The 23,615-nt window shown below is 40.7% G+C and overlaps 1 protein-coding gene across 10 annotated transcripts in view; it reads left to right on the top strand.

Moving 5' to 3' along the window:
• Nucleotides 1-15,186, top strand: part of sh3glb2b (SH3-domain GRB2-like endophilin B2b) — a 29,980-nt gene extending 14,794 nt beyond the window's left edge. Inside the window, exons 6-13 of one of the 10 annotated variants that reach the window (XM_079605863.1) lie at nucleotides 5,088-5,150; nucleotides 5,474-5,518; nucleotides 6,756-6,779; nucleotides 7,879-7,968; nucleotides 9,452-9,552; nucleotides 9,777-9,791; nucleotides 10,027-10,273; nucleotides 14,337-15,186. In XM_079605863.1, the coding sequence (XP_079461989.1) occupies nucleotides 5,088-5,150; nucleotides 5,474-5,518; nucleotides 6,756-6,779; nucleotides 7,879-7,968; nucleotides 9,452-9,552; nucleotides 9,777-9,791; nucleotides 10,027-10,273; nucleotides 14,337-14,444 (693 nt within the window). In that variant the 3' untranslated portion in view covers nucleotides 14,445-15,186. The remainder of the gene's footprint in view (nucleotides 1-5,087; nucleotides 5,151-5,473; nucleotides 5,519-6,755; nucleotides 6,780-7,878; nucleotides 7,969-9,451; nucleotides 9,553-9,776; nucleotides 9,792-10,026; nucleotides 10,274-14,336) is intronic. The other 9 variants (XM_079605866.1, XM_079605865.1, XM_079605868.1 and 6 more) reach the window with 9 other exon arrangements.
• Nucleotides 15,187-23,615: the final 8,429 nt, after the last annotated feature.

Below are 23,615 nucleotides of genomic sequence, written 5' to 3'. Positions count from 1 at the left end.
TATCAAGGAGAGCGGATGCTCAGTACTGCTAGTTGCTCCATTCTGGACGAATCAGACCTGGTTCCCAGCTTTGATGCGACTGAAAAGTACTGCCCCGTGGCCGATTCCAGTGAGGAGAGACCTCCTCTCACAGGCCAAGGGCTCGATTCTGCATCCTCACCCCGAGCTTTGGTCCCTACACGTATGGGCCATAAACGGGTACCCACTAACCTCCCAAGAGGAGTGTTAGACACGATCGAACAAGCTAGGGCTCCGTCTACTAGACGGCTCTACGCTTCCAAATGGTCGGTGTTCTCTGGATGGTGTTCAGATCAAGGTCTGTCACCACTTCAGTGTGGAGAACCGGAGATTCTCTCCTTCTTGCAAGAGCTATTGGATAAGGGAAGAACCCCATCCACGCTCAAAGTCTATGTGGCTGCCATATCAGCGTTCGTTAATCCAACGCTTGGCCGTTCACTAGGCAGGAACGACCTGGTGGTCCGCTTCCTGAGAGGCGCCAGGAGGTTAAACCCTCCAAGGCCTCCTTCAGTCCCCGTTTGGGACCTTTCTACAGTGTTGAACGCTATGAAAGGGGCCCCTTTCGAGCCTATTCACTCAGTTGACATGAAACACCTGTCTCTCAAGACCGTGTTTCTTTTGGCTCTCGCTTCAGTGAAGCGTGTGGGAGACTTGCAAGCGCTCTCAGTGAGAGCTTCTTGTATGGAGTTCGGGCCAAACGACTCTATAGTCGTATTGAAACCGAAGCATGGGTACGTGCCTAAGTCCCTCAACACACCGTTCAGGGCTCAGGTCATCTCCCTGTCGGCCCTGCCGGCCTCAGAGGACGGAAATAGCTCCCTTTGCCCGGTCAGGGCATTAAGAGCTTACGTGTCCCGCTCCGCTGTTTTTCGACAGACGGAGCAGCTCTTTGTTTCGTTCAGCGGGCGCTCCAAGGGACGAGCCGCAACGAAACAGAGTCTGTCTCGATGGGTAGTGGACGCCATTGCGCTAGCCTACGCATCTAGAGGCTTGGAATGCCCTTTGGGCATCAGAGCACATTCCACGAGAGGCATGGCCTCTTCATGGGCTTGGTATAGCGGAATCTCGTTACAAGATATCTGTATGGCGGCAGGCTGGGCCTCCCCGTCTACATTTATTAGGTTCTATAACCTAGAGGTTCCTGCGTTGCAGGCTAAACTGCTCTCGGTCTAGAAGACTATGTGTAAGTGTTCCTGCCCCGCGCTGCGGCCCAGGTCACTTCAATGTTTAAAATGTATAAGTGTTCCTGCCCCGCGCTGCGGCCCAGGTCACTTCAATGTTAATATGTATAAGTGTTCCTGCCCCGCGCTGCGGCCCAGGTCACTTCAATGTTTAAGCATCACTCACTGACAATGTGTCCCATGAGCATGCTATTACCCCTCATATATATCTATATTACATATATATGCTATTATGCCTTAAGAGGCACTACTATAAGGGATGATGCTATTTTAGCCGCTCTCCCTATACTTCTTGGGGTAGGCGCTTGTATACCAGGGCGCGCGCGCCCTTAGGTGTCTGTGTCGATCCAAGAACACGCACGGCGGTTTGCATAGGGTTCCCGTAGCGTTCTTTCGACGCAGTACGAGAGAACTCTACGTAAGAGAACGTACTCGGTTACTAACGTAACCTCGGTTCTCTCTAGGAGAGGGAACGAGTACTGCGTCTCATGGCCGTGCGTGTCCACGCTGCGTCGCTTCATTGACGAAAATCGGCGTGTTAGACAGCTATGCTCGTATTTATAGGCCTAGGCCACGCCTGTTTGGGCGGGAGGTGACGCAGAAGGGCGCGAAGCGTCCTCATTGGTCAGCGTCTCTGGCCTCGCATAGGCTGTGCTTTTCTGGCAGAGCAGCCAATGGGTGAGCTGTATTGCTCCGCCTAGGTTGTATGCTTCAGAAAAGCGTTTTACAATATTACAAAATTAAGGATTAATTTTAGGCTTCAATCTCGACAAAGAAATATCTTTCCCGTAGCGTTCTTTCGACGCAGTACTCGTTCCCTCTCCTAGAGAGAACCGAGGTTACGTTAGTAACCGAGTACGTTTTCTTTTCTTTTTATCGCGAGTAGCCTACCATATTTACCATGCCTGATATCGATCTAGCTCACTGCAGTGTGCAACAATTGTCTCATATAGTAGCCGCCAAGTGAATGCACAGAGAAGCATTATAACAACTTTCAACACGTTTATCTAATATGATAAAACAGCGCTGCGTTTTCCCACATACGCATGACCGGAAGAAGCGAAATCGGTCTGTAGCATAAAAGCGAAATCAAGGCGCCATCAAGATATGCCTTTGTTTTGAATAAACGACCTCTAGTGGCGAAAAATGACATAGTGTGCCTTTAATCACCAAATGGACTGATTCCTATTAATAATCCTAACTCTACAGATAAAAGCGTTGTGGGGAAATTTTGCTCGATCGCGTACCTACCCCGAACCGAAGTGATAAAGTTCTGTATCAAAATTTAAGACAAGTAGTTTGTTTAGGCATGGTTTGCAGGGAATTACAAACCTGCACGTATATATTCAAACACATATAACCAAAGAGTATAGAAGTTACTTCTATACTCTTTGATATAACTATAGAATTAATTTTTGAAGCGCATGTGAACGCCATCAGCGTTTATCACAGGTTCGCGTTTAAAGTCTGTTTAGAGAAAAACGGTGTCGTCTTAGCGGCCCTTTATTTAATAACAAATGATCACTTCTACGGAAGTGAATAAATCAAAACTAACTTTAGCTGGAAAATATCTTTATTCAAGAACCGCTATGAAGCCAAAACAATCTGTTACCTTAGATTATACGTTTATCTCTGTAAAGCTGCTTTGAAACAATCTACATTGTTAAAAGCACTATATAAATTAAACTGACTTAATCTGGAAGCACTTTTGAATTAATTTTTGTGTAAATAAGATTTACATGTTTTAATCATTCACCTTGACTAAATCATTCTGGAAAATGAAAGGATCTTTAAAAAAATAAACTGCCAAACGTGATGCATGATGTGATAAAATATGAGGTTTGGGTAATATACAGTATATTGGTTACAGCAAATTTTAAAGCCAAACAATTATCAAACTTTACAATAATGTCTCATTTGTTAGCATTAGTTAATGCTTTATATACAGTAATAGTGAGACATTAATTTACAGCATGTATTCATTTTTGTTAAGGTTAATAAAATGTAATTGTTCATGTTAGTTCACAGTGCACCAACTACTGTCAGATTTCATTTAGATTTCTAAATGAAGAGAATTACCGTAGTAAATGCTGAAAACAATTAAGATTAATAATACATTTAAAAAATGAATCATTAGGTAACAATTGTTAGTTAATGCAGGTAACTAATGTTAACAAATTAACCCTTATAATTACTGTTACTGTAGGTTATTTTATTCATGAGCCCCTGTTCACCACATATTTTTTAAAAAGTGTCCCCTGAGCTGTGTAATTAGAGTCACCCTGTTGTTAAAGTAGTGCTTCTGGTTTATTCTGTTTACCTCATTAAAAAAGGGTAGTTTACAGGATCAAGAAGATATTCCTTGAGTCTAGCATTATATGGAAACGTCATTATCGAATGACCCTTTCATATGTTCTCCTTTTGCCAATCATATTTACCAGGGGTGCCATTAATTCTGACCATGACTGTATATGTTTACTTTATCTTTTCTTTTTTTGACTTTCACTGATTTAAGAAGGGGCCCTCACTGAGTGTAACTTACTCTGAGGGACGAGTCACCTGCTTTGAGTCATGTTTTCATTGTTTGCTAATATACACATTTAGTATGTGATTTTAGTGATTTTCCTTTTGATTCATATCCTGTTAAAGTTTTAATGGGGTTAGCTAAGGTCAGGATCTGACCGGACTAGGAACCTGGTTGTTTGTTCCTTTTGGGTGTATAAGGGATACAATTATGATTCAGTCATCAGGGTTTTTTTACTTTCCGATGGCCACATATATTTGAATGTGTGCTCTGTGTCGGTTCCTTTCCTTTCCATGCAATCGCTAACACGTCTCTCTGTTGTCATTTGCACAGTGTCAGTGTGAGGGAGTATCCGAGCTTGTGTGTACCCCCCTCCCCCCCCCCCACACACACACACTTTCAAATACTTTACTTCAATGAAAGGTTAGATATTCGTGAATTTTGTTAGATATTCGTGAATTTTGTTAATGGAAGATAAAAAGGATAAACAATGTGAATTTATTTTTACAGTCATCCGTGATCATATTTACCAGGGGTGCCAATAAGTCTGACCGTGTGTGTGTGTGTGCGGGTACTTTTTTTTTTTAAAGAGTTCACAACATTTCTTTAAATTTCAGGAGGTACTAAGGCATAGGATTGGTAAAGGTTGGGAACCCCTGTTATATGGAATGCTGTAGTCTAACTTGTTAAAATATCAAACTCTATTAGTCAGATGAATTGGTGTTTATTCTTTCTATTGGTTTGTATTGGTGAGCATATGCTGTAAATTACATTATATCAATGTATCATCAAAGTATGTATCATTGTATCATTCAACAAGTAAGTAATTGTGCTCAGCATATTGGGAAACTAATAGATTTTGACCTCTATTGCAATACCATATAATATTTACAAGAGCTTGACAAGGCACATGGAGACCAGAGCATGGTGCTCTTCATGATACACAGCAGTGCAAAGGTTACAAAGGAAAAAGGCTTTAGTATACGTCACCATTATTGTTTACAATACATTACTTATGCGAAAGACAAATTAAAATTATTACTATTTATGGGAAGTAATGTGTTGGATACTTAAACACTGTTTTCAGTTGTTTTTACTCATAATTTTGCTTCAGTGCTTCAGATTGAGTAACAATAACAAAATACAAATAAATCGTCACGCTTTATATTTTATAAATGATAAAAAAAATCTGCAGCTGCCCTCCTATCTTCCGTGTTTTTGTGTGTGGCAGAGGTTATAGGCTGTTTTGTCGTGTGTTTTTGTTTTTTGTTTTACTTTAATTTGAAAATAGTGTTGTTTGCTGGGTTAGTTCATGTGGACGCCTGATTCTCTGTAAAACTCTGTTTTCCCCCCTCCACCTGTAGGCTGCGCCTGACTTTCAGGAGACTAGGCCACGCAATTATGTTCTGTCCGCCAGTGCATCTGCGGTAAGAAGGCTGTAGACCCTTAGCATTAGAAGTCCCCCCCCCCCCCCACACACACACACACTCCCTCTGTTTCTTTCTCTCTCTTTCTACATGACCCTTATTTGTATATATTTCCCCACTGATATTTGCACCAAACCTTTTAAATTTAGATTAGCAGGATGTCCATGATGTTTAATGTGGGTGGTATAACACTGTACTGTTGTTTTGGATGAAAAGCATTAGCTAAGGCAATAAATTAATGAATAAATAAGTCTCCCTGATTACACCAAACAGCTTTGAGCTTTCCATCGTCCCATCATCTCTTACTTTTTCATTCCACGCAGTGGGATAGTGAAGATGGTGATTCATATCTGAGTGACAGAGAAAAGGTTGTATGAACTTGAATCTGAAGTGAAGCCTTAAGTTAATCCCCTTTTAGAGTAGTGTACTTCGAGACATGCAATAGTTATTGTCTCGTCAGCACAGCTCAGTGATGGTAGCATCTCCTTTCAAGACTTGTCAAAGATGTTAACGTTTACCCCAGTAACATTGTCTTATTTACGTCTCCCGTCTTACAGTGTTGTGTGTCTGGTGCCTTTCCCTGAGTGACTGATTAATGTTTTGGCAACAGGAGATGCAATACATGTGTATTTAGTTGATTATCCCTAGTAATACATAATAGTGGGTTGCAGTTTGTGTGTGTCCTTTTATATATACATTACAGCCCAAAAGCTTGGACACAGCTACTCACTCTTTACACACATTCTTAAATGTGGGAAGCCATTAACCTGTTAACTGTCCTGTTAGCTGCACAGATACAGATATTATTCAAGAAATTAATCAATTTCTGTATATTTTCCAGTTAGACCTGATCTTAAAGCACTGTTTGACAAGGTATTGGTCAAAATACGAAAACAATAACATAGCAGGGCAGGTAAAAAGCAGAACAGACCCTGGGCCAGTAGAAAAAACCCTTAGCGTTGAGTCCTGAGTTATTAAAGGCACAGCTAAATGTGTAATTTATTACAATGGGTTTATGTGAAGATTGTTTTAAGATAACTAAATGTTAAAAAGTATAGCTTTTAATTCAACTGTAATGTAACTGTAATATAATTAACAGGAAAAAAAACATTTAATAGAGACAATGAGAAAATATTAAAATGTTTTTTTTTTTTTATCGATTGACAGCACTAATATATATATATATAATATATATATTTTGTGTGTGGCAGTGTGTATATATATATACACACACACACAAATATATTTTGGGTTTAAGTATTTAAGAAGCAAATTCTACTCCAAGCATGTCCAAACTTTTGACTGGTCCTGTAATATATTTACATTTGTTGTTTTGAAATCATACTGATGTCATGTTATTGCAAAAGTCAAAACATGAAAATCCCCTGCGATGAACATTTGCAGTGGAATGTGGGGGGAAAATACATTGCTTTTATTCGTTCACTTTTATTTAAAAATGTCTGATTGCATTAGACTGTCTCTTTTTTGATGTTACTTAAATTTAACCTATGAATTTTAGTCAGTATTTTTTTCCCAGTGGGTCTATATTTATAAAGGTCTGTTGTCATCACTGTTTTTCTCTTGTTGTTATGCTGCATTTTCCAGCTCTGGAGTGAGGAAGTTGATAAAGTGAGTATTGGTATCTGAAGATTGTCTGTTTTTAGACATGTATTTGTTCGCATTAGTTCTCAGGGAGCAATAAATCACTGCATATTAATTTATGTAATACATTTTTGTATAATGATAGTCTTCTGCATATATTTCCATCTGTACACAAATCTATACATCTGTATTTCTTTAAGAAGAAAAAAATAGATTTTCTTATACATCTCTATATTCAGCAAAGTCTTAAATCATTATTTATTATAAGATATAGAAATATAAAGCAGTAGCAATAATAATGTGCTCTGTAAAAATGTGAAGAAGATTAAAAATCGGTCAAGGCAACATGATCATGATTTATGATTATGAGTGGATACATTTGTATTTGTTATGCTACCTTTTGCCAAAAGAGAAATTTTTCTTACAGCAGATGCGTAATTCAACCCTCCTCCTCCCTCTAAAACATTGCTGGGTTAGCAAGAAATGTTGCTTTCATCTTTATTGTAAATGGGATTTTAGAATATTTACAATTGATATTACATGAAACATAGAAATTACATTATTCGCCTGACCATCATATATACCTGTAATCAAAGCTCATTTGCTATAAACAATTAAATTTTCTACTAGATGCATGTTTCATGTTCTTCCTAATTGCATTACAATCACCAAGAATTCATGAATGGTGTTAAGTGAAGTAGTGGTGAGCAAGTTAGAGCACATGGCGAGCAGATGTTGTGTCATGCAAGAGATGTGGGTTGTAGTTCAGAAGTGTGCCCTGTGTTGTGTGCTGACTGCGCTCATTCCGTTTCCCATTTCCTGTCCTCTCTCGACTGTCTCTTTCAAAAAGTGGGAAAAAGCGCAAAAATAATATTTTTAAAGATTCATAAAAAGATGAAATTATGTCAAATCAAAAGTGATTGTGAGTACTTTTTTCTATAAAACAAGAAAGAAAGAAAAACTGAACAAGAGGTTAGAACTTTATTGGCTAAAAGAAACAATTAAAAAACAAATCCAAGTTGGCTAGACAGAGTACCGGTAGGTGATGTAAGTGGATAATGTGTCCTGTGATTATTTTATTTTTTTCCTTTTTATGTTTGTTTGTGTGTGTTTGTGGCTCCACCAGGCAGAGCATGAGCTGCGTGTGGCTCAGACTGAGTTTGACAGGCAGGCAGAGGTGACACGCCTCCTGCTGGAGGGCATCAGCAGCACACATGTGAGTATCTGCGCTTCTCTCACTCACACTACTGTTCATTTTAAACACTGCGCAAACAGAATAAATTGCAATGGCAGTGTTAGTTAGTTAGGCAATCGAGAGAGCAGAACAATCCACCATACAGTCACACTTCCATCCATACAACACAAACATAATATTTCCAAATGGCATACATCAGTCATTTCACAATTCTAATATTAGACTATATGTACAGTACACCTAAGATATGTAAGGGATAATGTACATCCAGCCGGTTGTTCTCTCAAAATAAACCCCCGACAGGGTGATGAGAACCCCGACATTTAAGAGATACTGTACGGTATAGTCATGCCAATTATTTCACAGCATTTCACCACATAAATACTAATGGAGATAAGATATATTGATTTCAGATTAAAATGTTTTAAAATCATACTTGTTTGTATCTTATAATCCAACAATGTTACAAAATGGCAGCAGCGGTGTTTGTATGAAACAAGAGAGAGCGAGTCCACGATACTGGATGGCATAATTAAATAACTTTACACAAAATATTGATTTGACAGAGTTTTAATATTTTATTAGCTCACCAAATGCAAAACGTCCATGAAGAAAAAAATGTTCCTAGCAAGCGTATAACGCTGCTGACTTCAATGACCCGGATGAGCCTGCGTTATCTGTTTTCAGAGGTTGTTATCTGGGAATAACATACCGCTGGATGGCACGATTAAACCAATCAGAATCAAGTATTCCACAGAGCCGCGTAATAATACACAATACCTCAATAACTCATTGCACATCTACCCTCAGCCACCCACCAATAATGACGCATTGTTCAATAATTTAATTGATGTTGGAATTAGAGAGAATACCTTTTTCAACTGGATGGTACCCTATATCTCCTACCCGAGGGCATCAGCTCATATTCCTTATAAAGAATATGTTGTCTTGACCTAATTTTAATGGACAAGTTGCCAAACCTTTACAATAGTTTACAATGCCATTTAAAAGTTTGGGGTCTTTAATTAGGACCCAAGCCCTGAAAGGGCGAAGTCCCTATTGTTTTCCTAAGGATTATTATTAATACTTTTATTCAGCAAGGATGCATTAAATTGATCAAAAGTGACAGTAAAGACAAAATGTTACTAAAGATTTACATCAAAGAATACTGAAAAAAAATGTATCGGAGTCTCCACAAAAAATATTAACCACAGCTGTTTTGAACATCGATAATAATACATTTTTCTTGAGCACTAAATCAGCATTTTAGAATGATTTAATATAATTAATTTTATTTACATTTTAAAATATATTCAAATAGTAAATGGTTATTTTAAATAGTAATATTATTACGTTTTTTAACTGTATTTATTATCAAATAATTGCAGCCTTGGTGAGCATAAGAGACAAAAACATTTAAAAAAAAATCTTACCCCAAACTTTTAATGTCTTTCAATTAAGGACATAAGGAAAGAGACTATTTCAAATAGATTTTCTATTGCAGGTGAACCACTTGCGTTGTCTGCATGAATTTGTGGAGGCACAGGCTGCTTATTACATACAGTGTCACAAGCACATGCAGGACCTTCAGAAAGAGCTGAGCAGGTGAGAACTTCAGTTAATCACTGCAAACAACAAACAAACAGTTTGGAAGTTTACTTTAGTTCACATTAGTCTATTCTTGATATGGATAGATGTGACAAAACCAAGTATTGGTAACACAGGGTTTATCCCACACTCCCTTTTTAGCAACTGGTTTCTAGTAAATAAAATCACAAGACTTCTTGAAATCAACTGTTATTTCTGCTTTTTCTTTTCTCTGTTCTCAGTGCAAACGGAGATACGTGAGTAATTTTTTTTCCATCACGCTGAAAAAGGAAGAGAGTTTACAGACTAAATTTAAAGGGATAGTTCTTTCAAAAATGACAATTCTGTCATCATTTACTCACCCTCATGTCATTCCAAACTCATAAGACTGTGGGTAATCTTTTTTAAAATCTGTATTTACCATATGTGATGCACTCTATGTATGTGTTTTAAGAGCGTAAATGAAATCTGATTTTGAATCTGTGCTTTCAGGTTTCCCAATGCCTTTGCTGTGAATGCCTCTACATCAGGGGTGTCGACAGGCCCGTCTCCCCTTTCCACTGCAACTCTTCCTGGGGCTTCTTCACCTAGTCGTCCCCCAAACCCCTCCAATGCCCTTGAGTCCAGCACCCTGAAGATTGAGGAGGTGAAGCCTCCCGCCACTGGCACTCGCAAGGCCAAAGTGCTGTATGACTATGATGCTGCAGATACAAGTGAACTTTCCCTTCTCTCTGATGAGGTAGGGCATGATCGAAATCGGTTTTCCCTCCTTAAGTCAATAACATTCATTATATGTGACCCTGAATCACAAAACCAGTCACAAGTAGCAAGGGTATATTTGTGGCAATAGCCAACAATGCATTGTATGGGTCAATGTACGTTTTTTTTTTTTTTATTCCAAAAATCATTAGGATATTAAGATCATGTTCCATGAAGATATTTTGGTAAATTTCCTACCATAAATATATACAACATTTATTTTTGTAAGTGAATGCAGCACAATTGCGTACATAAATGGACAACTTTAAAGGAGATTTCTCTCAATGTTTCAAATTTTTTTTTTTTGCACCCTTAGATTCCAGATTTTCAAATAGTTGTATCTCGGCCAAATATTATCCTATTCTAACAAACCATACATCAATGGAAAGCAAAAAAATTACCCATGTGACTGGTTTTGTGGTCCAGGGTCACATATCAGTATGAGTGATTTTTAGTAAGTTTAATATGTAATGTAGTGAGTATTTGTTTGAATGGAATCTGTCTAGCCATTTAATTTAATTTTTAATTATAGGCCGCCTGCCTATATAAGTCGGTGCTGAATGCCACATCGTCAGAATCTTTCTCCTTCAGCGCAAAGATCATCTCCTTCCTGCTCGCTGTGGAAGAGCCTTAGTCTCGCGTAGCCAGACCTTCTGATGGCAGAACATCAACCTCAAAGTCAAAGTATCTTTATTTGTCTCACCAAGGAGAAATTTGTTTTGGATGCAAGGAAAAATTGCTACAGAACAATTAAAACAGAGACAAAACACAGATACAGGATTAAAACGGTTAAAAGACAAAAAGTACATGAAACATTAAAGCTACTCAGAGAGCTGTGCAAATTGCAATCCACCTTTTTCTAAAATCTGTTTGTGCAAAAAGTGATATAATATCATGTCCATACATAACATTCAATCACAGATCTACAGTACATTAATAAATTCACGATCGGACGTTCATCGCTGCTGATTTATAAGCTTAATTGAGAGAGGAACAAATGAGCGCTTATACCTGTTGTATTTGCACAGAGGAACCCTGTACCTCTTTCCTGAGTTCGAAAGCTCAAACTCTGAAAACAACACATGAGAGTTATCAGATATAATGGTCTTAGCCTGCCTGATTGTTGTCTGGTCAAAAAGCTCCTGAGGGTTGAGGGGTGCTGGTGTACCCATAATTTTACCTGCCGTCCTGACCAGATTAAAAATCTGAGTTTTTGATTTAACTGTCAAATTTCCAAACCAGCTGGTGATATCATACCGAAGAATGGACTCTATTGTTGCTCTATAAAAGATTAACATAATATTTTTACAGACCCAAGTCTGCGCAAAAAATAGAGGTGCTGATGGGTTCTGGCACAGACATTTGTAACATGTGTACGCCTGTGGTAGATCTGAACTCCCGAACATCCTGATGACGATTTCGAAACTCTTGAAGTGTTTCCAGATAAGTGTGCCATATGCATGACGTTCAGCCTACGGTCCATGGGCGTGACTTCTGAGGCTGAGACTAGAAGAGCCCTAGCAGCAGATTAACAATCGCAGCTGAGAACGGCACTTCTCCCCTGCAGCTATTAGGCTAGATTGATTTAGGAGCTTGAGAGGAGTTAACAGCAGAGCATCTCTGAATGCATCACTCTCCCCATTCCCTGATGCTCTTCTCCTGCAAAGACCAGTTCCCTTGTTTAGTGCGAGTGGTTTGGTCTCTTTTTCAGGGTTCCAAGAAGGACACTATGTCATTGGCAGTATCTGATGTGGAGGAGTGGTCGAACTCCATGGAGGACTGGGATGTAGACTCGTAAGAACGAATGGAAGTAGGAGGGTGTTGAGCCTGTGGTAGATCTGAAAGCAAGCGTCAATGCCTTGAACTTGATGCGAGCAGAAAGTGCAAGAGAGACAAATGCCCCTTTTCCACCAGCAAGAACCAGGTGCTGGTTCAGAGCTAGAGCTATTGCCGGTTCGGAGTTGGTTCTACTGGCGGGTCTTCTAAGAACCGGTTTGTCTTTCCACAGGCTAGAGAGCCACAACAGAGCCAGATCTTACGTCACTGTATACATCTCATGTTGCCCAGCAACGCTAGCGTGGCAGCGGCAAACAAAAACACACCAGGCTTGTTCGAGATGGTTCGGCTTCTCGCAGACCGATCGCCGCATGACATCAAAGCACTGCGAAAGCGATCCAAAAGCACAAGGAGTCGTATGCTCTCCAAACACTACCGGAGCTCTGATCGGTCCGCGCCGCTCCGATGCATCCCGAACAAGCCTTACATCAACAATGGCGGTCGTTGCGTTACTATTGATGCTCATGGCTTTGCGAACCTACATTGGCATCCAAACACAGCGAACGCGTTTGTGCAGCTCGCCGTAACTTGCATAGACGGAGATTACAATCGAGCTGCTATTAGCTCGATTAGCTGCTATTTAAAAAATGGCGGTCACAAGTTTCTGTTCGTCTTGTTGGTCATGGTAACCCCGCCCCCAGCCCCTGACGCAAGCGGTTCTTACTTCCAGCCCAGCAATGTTTTGGTGCTACTTAAGAACCACTTTTACTGGTTCGGAGCTGGTGCTTTGGTGGTCGAAAAACAAAGAACCGATTTGAAACTAGGCTCTGGCTCCGAACCAGCACCAGCTCTGCCTTGGTGGAAAAGGGGTAAAAGGGGTTCTTTGTTTTTCGACCACCAAAGCACCAGCTCCGAACCAGTAAAAGTGGTTCTTAAGTAGCACCAAAACATTGCTGGGCTAGAAGTAAAAACCGCTTGCGTCAGGGGCTGGGGGCGGGGTTACCATGACCAACAAGACGAAAATAAACTTGTGACCGGCATTTTTTAAATAGCTGCTAATCGAGCTGATAGCAGCTCGATTGTATTCTCCGTCTATGCAAGTTACGGCGAGCTGCACAAACGCGTTCGCTGTGTTTGGATGCCAATGTAGGTTCGCAAAGCCATGAGCATGAATAGTAACGCAATATCGCCATTGTTGATGTAAGACTTGTTCGAGATGCATCGGAGCGGCGCGGACCGATCAGAGCTCCGGGAGTGTTTGGAGAGCATACGACTCCTTGTGCTTTTGGATCGCTTTCGCAGTGCTTTGATGTCATGCGGCGATCGGTCTGCGAGAAGCCGAACCATCTCGAACAAGCCTGGTGTGTTTGTGTTTGGCGCTGCCACGCTAGCGTTGCTGGGCAACATGAGATGTATACAGTGACGTAAGATCTGGCTCTGTTGTGGCTCTCTAGCCTGTGGAAAGGCAAACCGGTTCTTAGAAGACCCGTCAGTAGAACCAACTCCGAACCGGCTCTAGCTCTAGCTCTGAACCAGCACCTGGTTCTTGCTGGTGGAAAAGGGGTAAAAGAGAGGTGTGACATGGGCACTTTTGGGATCGTTGAAGACAAGACGTGCTGCAGTGTTCTGAATCATTTGTAGAGGTTTGCTTGCACATTATGGAGGTCCAGCCAAAAGAGCATTGGCGTAATCAAGCCTAGAAATGACCTGTGCTATATTGATATATTTCTTGTATGGTTTAATTTTATAATTTTACAGTTTTTGGAAGTGAAAAACAACCAGCCATCTCATAATTTACAGTGGAAAACAAACAAACATAAATTGACATTCCCTGTGTTTTTTAATGGTTCCTTATTATAAAGGTAAAATGCATTTTAGTACTTTAGTAGGTTGGTATTTTTTACGGTGAAGTTCTGGCAACCTCTTTACCGTACATTTCACAGATTTCTTTTTCTTTTTTCTTTTTTTACAGTGTAAAGGTTGTAATTTTGAACCCTGGCTGTCAGGAATGATCAATCTCTATTGTTCCCTCATGTAAGGCTGGCATACAGTTTCATATGATTCAGCCTCACTGATCCATCTGAACCTGCATGTACGACTATGAAACTCAATCCTCAAAAGACGTCAAAGGGGTGTTTGTTTGCAAATGTTATTTGTTAACACACGTCTGAATGCTTCTGGAGGACTGTGGCCCTTGCAACACAGTCAGCCCTTAGCAAAGTGTCGTCTTGATTTTTCTTTCTCTGTTTCTTTCTGTTCTTCCGTAGCTGATTACAGTGTACACGGTGCCCGGAATGGACCCGGACTGGCTTATTGGAGAGCGAGGCAACCAGAAAGGCAAAGTGCCTGTCACATACTTGGAGCTCCTAAGCTAGACGCCTCATCTTCTCCACAAATGCAAAGTCACACTCAATTATGCATGAACAAATACTCAAGCACTCCTGAACACTGAATTTACCTGGTTTCTTACTATTTAGTTTTTTTTTTTTTTTTTGTAATACCTAGATTTACATCTAGGTCTGTCTTGTTCTGATGTTACTGTGCAGAAATATGTATTATTCTTTTTTAGGCCCTAGTTCTGTGTGTATGTTGTTTAATTTGAACACAATCCTGAATAAGGCATTTCTTAAAATAACTGATTTTATTTGTGACTGCTAGATTTCTATGAAGTCTTTCTTCCCCTCAAAGTGAAGAAAACAATCTGAAAAGCTTTGTGTTTGAGCTGGATGGAAGTTTGTGTGTGTGATCATGTTCTGAAGACACTAAACATCTAGACTTTGCTTCTTTGCATGTCGTCTCACTCATCAAGCTTATATGGTGGTCTTGGTTTGATATCAGCGTGTTTGATTCCGAAAGAGGCATTTATGTGTTTTGTCAATGATTGACAAGATTGTAAAGGTATTAGGTGTGGTTATGATGTACATTGTACAGTATGTGGTTTACTGTGATCTGTTCATATTCGAAAGATTGAATTTATTTACCCTCATTAGTAGTTATTCACATTCACATCTGCTCAGTCAGCACCTTCCCACCTTCGTCTCGGTGTTCTGTGCTTGTTCCAAAAAGCAATGCATATTGAATGGATACAATTTGAATATCTAATAAAGAGAGTTTTACTGGGTCTTGATCTAGATGTTGTTGTTTAATGGGGGTGGTCGTGTGACTCGTGTCCAATACTTAGTGGTCATGCTATTAAAAAATGTCTGGTTTTTAATTTCTCACTCTGTTGGTGTTTGCCAATAATACAGATTTTGCACCGTGAGCCTTCATCATGCTTGTAAATTTACATCACTACTGCACTGACAAGTTGGTGTGGCAGCTGGCAAACAAATTGTAGTGATTGGGAAAGATTTTTTCACTTCAGTCAAGATGAGTCTTGTGTAGAGAAGACATTACAAAATTCCTGTCTAATGAAGGAGCAGGCCTCACATTTAAGGGCAGATTATTCCAAAGTTTAGGTGCTGCAGAAGAGAAGGTTTGACCGCCCTTAGTTTGACTGCGGAAACTTGGGACAGTTAAGAAAAGCCGATTACCAGATCTAAGTTCTTTGGCGAGAGTACGGAATCTGAAGGTCACAAATGTATTTAGGTAGCCTGACTACGTCAGACTTCGTACTTCCGCTCAATTTCATTTCGCTTCTGTAGGCCTACTTAGTCTGAGACATCGACATGTCTCTCAGTTTTCCTCCGGCCTGAAAACAGCCGGCCAATCAATGAACAGAGGGCGGGCTGAGAGCCGTGACGTAGACGCTAAGCGCCTAGTTTGAAATTGGGGAAATCGAAAACGACCGCGGATATGGAGACAAGGGATGCAATTCGCTCTGTTGTGGAGAATATTCCCGGCATTTCCAAACTAAAGGAAGGAACAAGAAGAGTGTTTGGTAAACATTTTGAATGGAGGTGATGTCGATATGTGATATCTAGGTCTCTTTTATCTGTCGAGCTCGAACTGGCACCCTTTTGACAGGTCAGTGTCTCCTTTTTTTTTCCAGTTCGTAAATATTGCCATGTCATGCTGTAATCTTGCAATTAAGTTGCAGCATTTCCGACAGACTCGAAATGAACAAAGAGCTGTGTTTGACAGAACTAATCCTAACTTTGACAGTTGGCTGCAAATATTTTCATGTTTCTCTTTACTGTCAAATAATAGTTTAATAATAGAGGCCCCGATTGTGCCGTGGATGCGTAGATTTACATCACATAATCCACAAAAGTCGTTGACAGCCATGTTCACTCCGGTATTTCTCTCGATGGTTTCGTTTTCGCATTATTTATAATGTGTTTACAGTGGCAGTTCGATGCTGCTGAGCTGGCGCATAACCAAACGTTATGTGATTGGCTTACGGGTAACCAATGATTTTATACTTCAGACGAGCGCCCCCAATTCATAAAAATCATAGGATAAAAATTCATAATACAGAATTAGTTTTCCGCTTCCGCGTGTCCATGCGAACCGGAAATATTTTGACAACTTTCTATCTGTACAGAGGTAAAGGAAAGGGAAGGAGGTCTTCACAGGGGAGAAACTAGTTGACACTTCAGGACTGCGTTGTCGTGTCAAGGCGCACGTGACGTCCTTCATCAGATCTGGATACGGCGGACTGCGATAAACAGAGAGACTAATATTAGTGTAGACGCCATTCTTCTTATGATGTAATGAGTATATCAGGATTTATGGGAAGTGTTACCGGTTCCGGCTGATCTAATATATGCAGCCTAACATTGAATTGTAGAAATGTATAATATTCTACAGTATGTGTATGCTAGTCAAAGAGATGTGTTTTTACTCTAGATTTGAACTGACAGAGTGTGTCTGCTTCCCGGACAATGTTAGGAAGACTGTTCCAAAGTTTTGGTGTTAAATAGGAAAAGGATCTACCGCCAGCAGTCGATTTTGATATTCTATTATCAACTGGCCGGAATTTTGAGATTGCAATAGACGTGAAGGACTATAATGCGTTAAGAGCTCGCTCAAGTACTGCGGAGCTAAACCATTTAGTGCTTTAAAAGTAATCAGCAAAATTTTTAAATGTATACAATGTTTAATAGGGAGCCAATGTAGTGTTGATAGAACCGGGCTAATATGGTCATACTTCATGCTTCTGGTAAGATCCAATATATCGAAATATTCTTAAATTAAGATGCATTTACTGAAGTAGTAAAATGCCATAAGATATTATGTCTTGTTTTCTGGGTAAATAAATCAAAATTAAAACAAGCTAAATTGCCTGCCAATGGAGGAAGAAAAAGAATCTTGTTTCTGTTTGAATTAACATTAAACTAATTTATTTATGTTCTTCCCTCTTTCTGAGAACATATCAGTGACTGGCAGCCCACACCTGAGTCAGTCTTGCAAACCTGTTGGTAGACAGTGGAAATATGGACTGCTGGAGTCTGCTGATGGTCCCGCTGGAGTAGAGGCCTTACCAGCGTCTTTATTGTGGAGCCCGTCCTGGTCCAGCAGCACCACCAGGATCTCCTGCTCAGCTCAATAACAGTCTACAGATTTTTTTTCTTCCAATCTGTTTTATGTACTGTTCATTTAAATGTTTCTCCTGTGATCTCCTTTCTTCTGTCTCTGAAATATCATGTCTAATTAGCTCGATCAGCTCATCCTCTCGGTCTCGTATTCTTTTGGCTGGTGCTGGTCCTGGTTTCTCCTCATCCTGATCCTGGTCATCTGCTGCTGAACTTGGCCCTTGTGTGTCCTTAGGGATGGAGGCCAAACTCCATGACACAGTGTCGAAGTTCCACATCAAAAGGAAACTATGCATTTTTGTTCATTTGAACAATACATTCCAGCAGTTATTTTTAGATTGATACCGTATTTAGACCTGCTACTGTATTATTACTTATCGCTTAATTAACTTTGTCTTTGTGTTAGTGCACTGAATGCATGTCAATGCAAGACATAATCATATATCTGACACCACTAGTGAAAATGTTGGAGTTTTGCAGTTTTCTCATTTAATACAGTACAACCCTTAAAAATTAACATTTGTAATTACTAGCATGACAATTGAAAAATTTGTTCTTAATATTTAATTTGCTCCCCTTTTGTTTAAATAACAGCGGCACTTGAGCTGCATGATCTCCACACGTTTGTGTCAGACCTGATGATTACGTTCTCCAGCATGAATTAAGTTTATTTGAGATGATCAACAGAGCATCTTGGGCTCGAAAACAAGAACATCTGGCTGTGTATACAAAGTCACATTTGGTCATTAGTGACCTAGTGAAGAAGACCATTTTTTTCTATAAGTTCTAAAGGACTGTATGTAGTAAGGTGTGAGAACCGACTCAAATAAGGATAAACAAGCAATCAGATTATAAGTGATGTCAGCCAATTATATGCAAAGGTTACAAAAATAAACCCTAATAAACTGTTAAAAAATAAACTGCTCAAACACCATTTTTCCACTCGTCATCTAATGTAATGGAAGCCCCTGTTGTGATTTATTCAAATATTTGTACAGATAGCGTTCTTGTCTTTCATTTCCCCACTAATTCATTTGCCGGATATAATGCTAAGATAAGCTTCCTCCATCCGTTATGTTGACAATTTTCCGGTTGACAGTTTGTTACAGTGTTCCACAATATCATGCCTTAAACAAAATGGCACTATAGCATTTTTTTTCCAGTACCATACACAGTCAGTGACACGATTAAGTTTGTGAACCCTTTACGCATTTACGCACTGATTTCTCATAAAATGTTGCCAGATTTTAATTTAACTTTTATAGTCAAACAATTAAAAACTATAACAATTATAGTCAAACACAATCTGACATAACTAATCACATGCAAAAAGTACTTTTCACATTTTCATTGAATACATACAGTGCCTAGAATAAGTGAACACACCCATACTAAAGCTGACTAAAGAGAGGAATAAAAAATCATCTTTTGGAAATTGATCTTAATGCCTTAAATAAAAAAAATGAGGAAAACTCCAACCTTTAAGGACATACATTTTCTTTGTGAATTAATAATGTATCGTAAATAAATTAATGTTCTTCCTTAAAATATAGGGGCCATAAGTCAGGACACCCCATGTTAAATTCCAATAGAGGCAGGTAAATGTTTATTTTTAAAGGCCAGTTATATCATGGATCCAGGATATTATGCATCCTGATAAAGTTCCCTTTAGACATTTGAACAAAGCTCTCATGAGACGGCGGTTCAGAATGTTAACTATAAAACAAATCCTCGTGCAGGTTCGCTCAGGGGATTGGTTTTTCACTGTGGATCTGAAAGACGCATACTTTCATATCCAGATAGCCCCTCATCACAGGCAATTCTTGAGATTCGCCTTCGAGGGCCGGGCTTATCAATACACAGTCCTGCCGTTCGGCCGGTCCTTTGCACCCCGTACATTTACGAATTCGAAGTGCATGGACACGGCGCTATCTCCCCTGAGACATCAGGGCGTGCGCGTACTGAATTACCTCGACGACTGGCTGATTTTGGTGCAGTCGCGGGCCAAGCTTCTGATGCACAGGGATTTGATTCTCGGCCATTTGCCATGCCTGGGACTCTAAATCAATTTGGCCAAGAGCAAACTAACACCCAGCCAGAATGTGGTCTTTCTGGGCACGGTTATAGACTCTACAACTATAAACGCGCGTCTCACAGCAGAGCGTGTGCTCTCTATACAACGGCTAACAGTCTCCTTCAAAAGGAGCGCGTTCAAGCGCCGCATGCCAGCTCATGCATGGCAGTCGGGCAGTATGTGCATTACGGTGAATCACAGCTGTTTGCGTACTCTGATTCCCTGGCGGGATCAAAGCTGGTACCAAGAGGGTGTGACCATGGGAGTGGCCTCCAGATGGAAAGTGGTCTTCAGAGATGCCTCCAACCAAGGTTGGGGTGCGTTGCACGAGGGCAAGCCCGCCTCCGGCCTCTGGTCGCTTACACATCAACTGCCTAGAATTGGAAGCAGTTTGTTTGGCCCTGATAGCATTTCTGTCGGACCTGTCCGCACGGACAACACTTCGGTGGTGTCATACATCAATCGCCAGGGCGGTCTCAGGTCTGGTCATCTGTACTCCATGGCGAGAGATCTGCTTAAATGGGCACAACACACCTTGAGCTCTCTGAGAGTAGCGCATATCCCAGGCATTCAGAATATGGGTGCTGACATGCTCTCTTGAGACAACACTCCCCTAGGCGAGTGGTCTCTAAACCCTCAGACGGTTCGTCTGATTTGGAGTGTGTTCGGCGAGGCCAAATTCGATCGTTTTGCCTCAAGAAACAACTCTTACTGCGCAGTGTTCTTTTCGAAGGACAGGGATGCACTGGCCCATGCGTGGCCCAGCTGCCCTCTGTATGCGTTTCCCCCCGTTTCCATGATTCCCCAGGTCATCAAACGGGTGGGGGAGAGCAGATGCCCAATCCTCCTGGTGGCACCTCTCTGGAAAACCAGACCTTGGTTCCCAGAGCTGGTTCAGATGGTGGACGAAGTCCCATGGCCTGTCCCCTTGAGGAAAGATCTCCTCACACAGGCGAACGGGACGATCTGGCACCCCCGTCCTGACTTGTACTACACGTGTGGCTCATCAACGGGTACCCCGGGATCTCCACGAGAAGGTTCTGAACACAATTTCTGAGGCTAGAGCCCCGTCTACCAGGCGCCTCTACGCGGTTAAGTGCTCCGGTGGCTGGCCAATCACTGGGAAGGAATGACTTGGTTGTACGTTTTCTGAAGGGAGCTATGAGGATGAATCCTCCCAAACCTCCCTCTGTACCGCCGTGGGACCTCTCCACGGTCCTCAGGGCCATGAAAGGTCCGCCATTTGAACCGCTTCAGTCGGTTGACCACAAACTGCTTTCGCTAAAGACCGCTCTCCTGTTGGCACTGGCGACTATCAAGCGATTGGGAGATTTGCAGGCGCTCTCCGTGAGCCCCTCCTGTTTGGAGTTTGGTATAGGTGACTCTAAAGTCACTCTGAAACCCAAGCATGGCTGTTTTGGTCCCCGTATGCATGTATTAGACCTGAGGGTTCTGGTCTATTGATAAGCTATTGGGGGTATGAGCTCAGTGGCAGTATTATATATCTGATTTAGACCCGAAGGTGTCTGGTCTTATCAGTATATTACGCATATATATTCATATATATGGTATTCTGGCTTGCTTCATGGACTCAGAGGTCCTGAGTTTCATGTTCAGCCAGTTACTTATGGTGCGGCGTTTTACATGGCGTCTCCACTGCATATAGCTACGCAATACGAAGTGACCGTTCGAAAGGGAACTATTCGGTTACTATCGTAACCTCAGTTCCCTGAGATAGAGAACGAGTATTGCGTTGCCTGCCTCACTGTAGTAACATGGCAAGTTTGTTGCTTCAGTCAATTTAAACCTGCTATAATGGTGAATTCGGGCTTATTTTATAGGCTCTGCCACGCCCCGATGGCGGGCGCCTTACGCCTTTCGCCTTTCGCCATTGGATGTGCAGTTGCTGCAGCACAGCCAATGAGTGAGCCAGTCTCTCACTGTCTAGCTGTGCAGCTGTAATGCGCTTTACATTTTAAGCTTCAATAAATCTGAGGAAATGAGTTTCCCCACAGCGTATAGCTACGCAATACTCGTTCCCTATCTCAGCAACTGCAATTTTAAGTGTTAAAATAGAGAACTCACAAAATTCTATAAATACTGTAAGTTTCTTAGTAGAGAACAAGTGTGTGTGTGTGTGTGCTTTTAATTAAATAATTATTATTTAATTAAATAAATAATTATAAACTTTTCATGACTGATTTGTTCAAACACTGAATACTGAAAAAACGATTACATGAGACATGATAAATTTCAGTAAGTTGTACAATTTCTCTTGTAAGGGTGGATTTCCTGCAGGGGTTCAGGCTGCAAGACTGCCGAATGACTAAAGAAACGTTGTCAGCAAGATGGTAGAAAACTGTACATATCTTGTCTATTAACACCCACTGCCACTTATACCAACGACGGAAATAAGCGCAGTTACAATAGCTTAATATGTGGGAGAGCGTGCTATAGAGACAATATTGTATTTCAATAGGTAGCACTTCAAAGTCAATACCAAATCAAAACTAGTTAGCACATCCTTTGTAATTGAAAAGGTTTAAAGACAAAATATGGTTATGGTTAGACTTAAAATAGTTACTTATACCATTAATTAATTGTACCCAGCATATATGTAAAAGAGAGAGAGACAGACAGACAGAAAAGAGGAGGCAAAGAGAGAGCCCCAAGAAAGGGACCCAGGTGCTCACCCTGTGGTCTGTGTGGGTCCTAATGCCCCAGTGTAGTGACTGGGACACTATACTGTCAAAGAGCACCGTCCTTCGAATGAGACATTAAACGAGGTCTTGACTCTCCATGGTCATTAAAAATCCCAGGATGTCCTTCAAAAAAGAGTAGGGGTGTAACCCCGGCATCCTGGCCAAATTTGCCCCTTGGCCTCTGTCCATCATGGCCTCCTAATCATCCCCATATACTGATTGGCTTCATCACTGTCTCCTCTCCACCAGTAAGCTGGTGTGTGGTGGGCGTTCTGGCGCAATATGGCTGCCGTCGCATCATCCAGGTGGATGCTGCACATTGGTGGTGGTTGAGGAGATTCCCCCCTTCCATATGTGAAGCGCTTTGAGGTCCCAGAAAAAAAACTCTATAAATGTAACAAATTATTATTATTATTACAGAAGAGATCAAGCACTGTAAGCATCTCTGCTCTGAAGCTCTCACTTCAAAGAAATTCTCAGAATTTATTAAGAAAATGGGTAGTCAGGGGTTTGATTCCAATTGGCAACTTGCTACAAACAAAGAATGAATCTGAAAAATTCACAATTTTAGCCTTGACAATATTGTATTGCTTACGGTGATTACAAAAAGAAAGGAAAGGAAATTCTGGGTCGGGGTTCATTTCCCTGGACAAGTGTGACTCAAGTTAAACAGAAACTTTGTGAAACCCCCTTAGAATATGTTGCGTATTTCCATACAGCTTATGAAAATGAATGTTCTGCCAATGATATTAATTCAGCCATTGTGACTGAATCACAAAGACTGTCAAAAGAATGAGAACTGCTTATCAGGGGCTGTGTTTGTTTACATTCCTGATTAGGACACACTGCTTCAATGGTGTGCAGTAAGTTGGAGTCGTTGGCAAGCTCACAATGATCAAACTGTAGGCAAGGTGTCTGCTGCTGTAGATGAGGCTGACACGAATCCACCAGATGATAGAGAGTGTTTTAATTGTGGTCCGCAGGTGCCATTTAGCCCGTAATTGTAAATGCCCACTCAATGTAAAAAAAAAATTATTAAGTGACAGAAATTTCTGGTGTTAAAGGTTGTGTAGGTAAGAATTGTCTAAAGAACTTTTTTTCAAATTGGCTTAAACTGTCTTTATATACCAATACATAATTAAAATGTAAGTACTTTGAAAAAGAGAGTATAAAAATTGAGTGACTATAGTGTATTTAAAGGGTTAGTTCGCCCATTTAAGACATGAGGTTGTATGCAATCCTTACCAGCACTATAGTGCATACACACGGACCCACTCTGTGGTAACCTCCCTG

This window comes from Phoxinus phoxinus (assembly GCF_949152265.1).
Source record: "Phoxinus phoxinus genome assembly, chromosome: 3".
Classification (NCBI taxonomy): Eukaryota; Metazoa; Chordata; class Actinopteri; order Cypriniformes; family Leuciscidae; genus Phoxinus; species Phoxinus phoxinus.
This window is presented reverse-complemented; position numbering and strand designations above follow the sequence as displayed.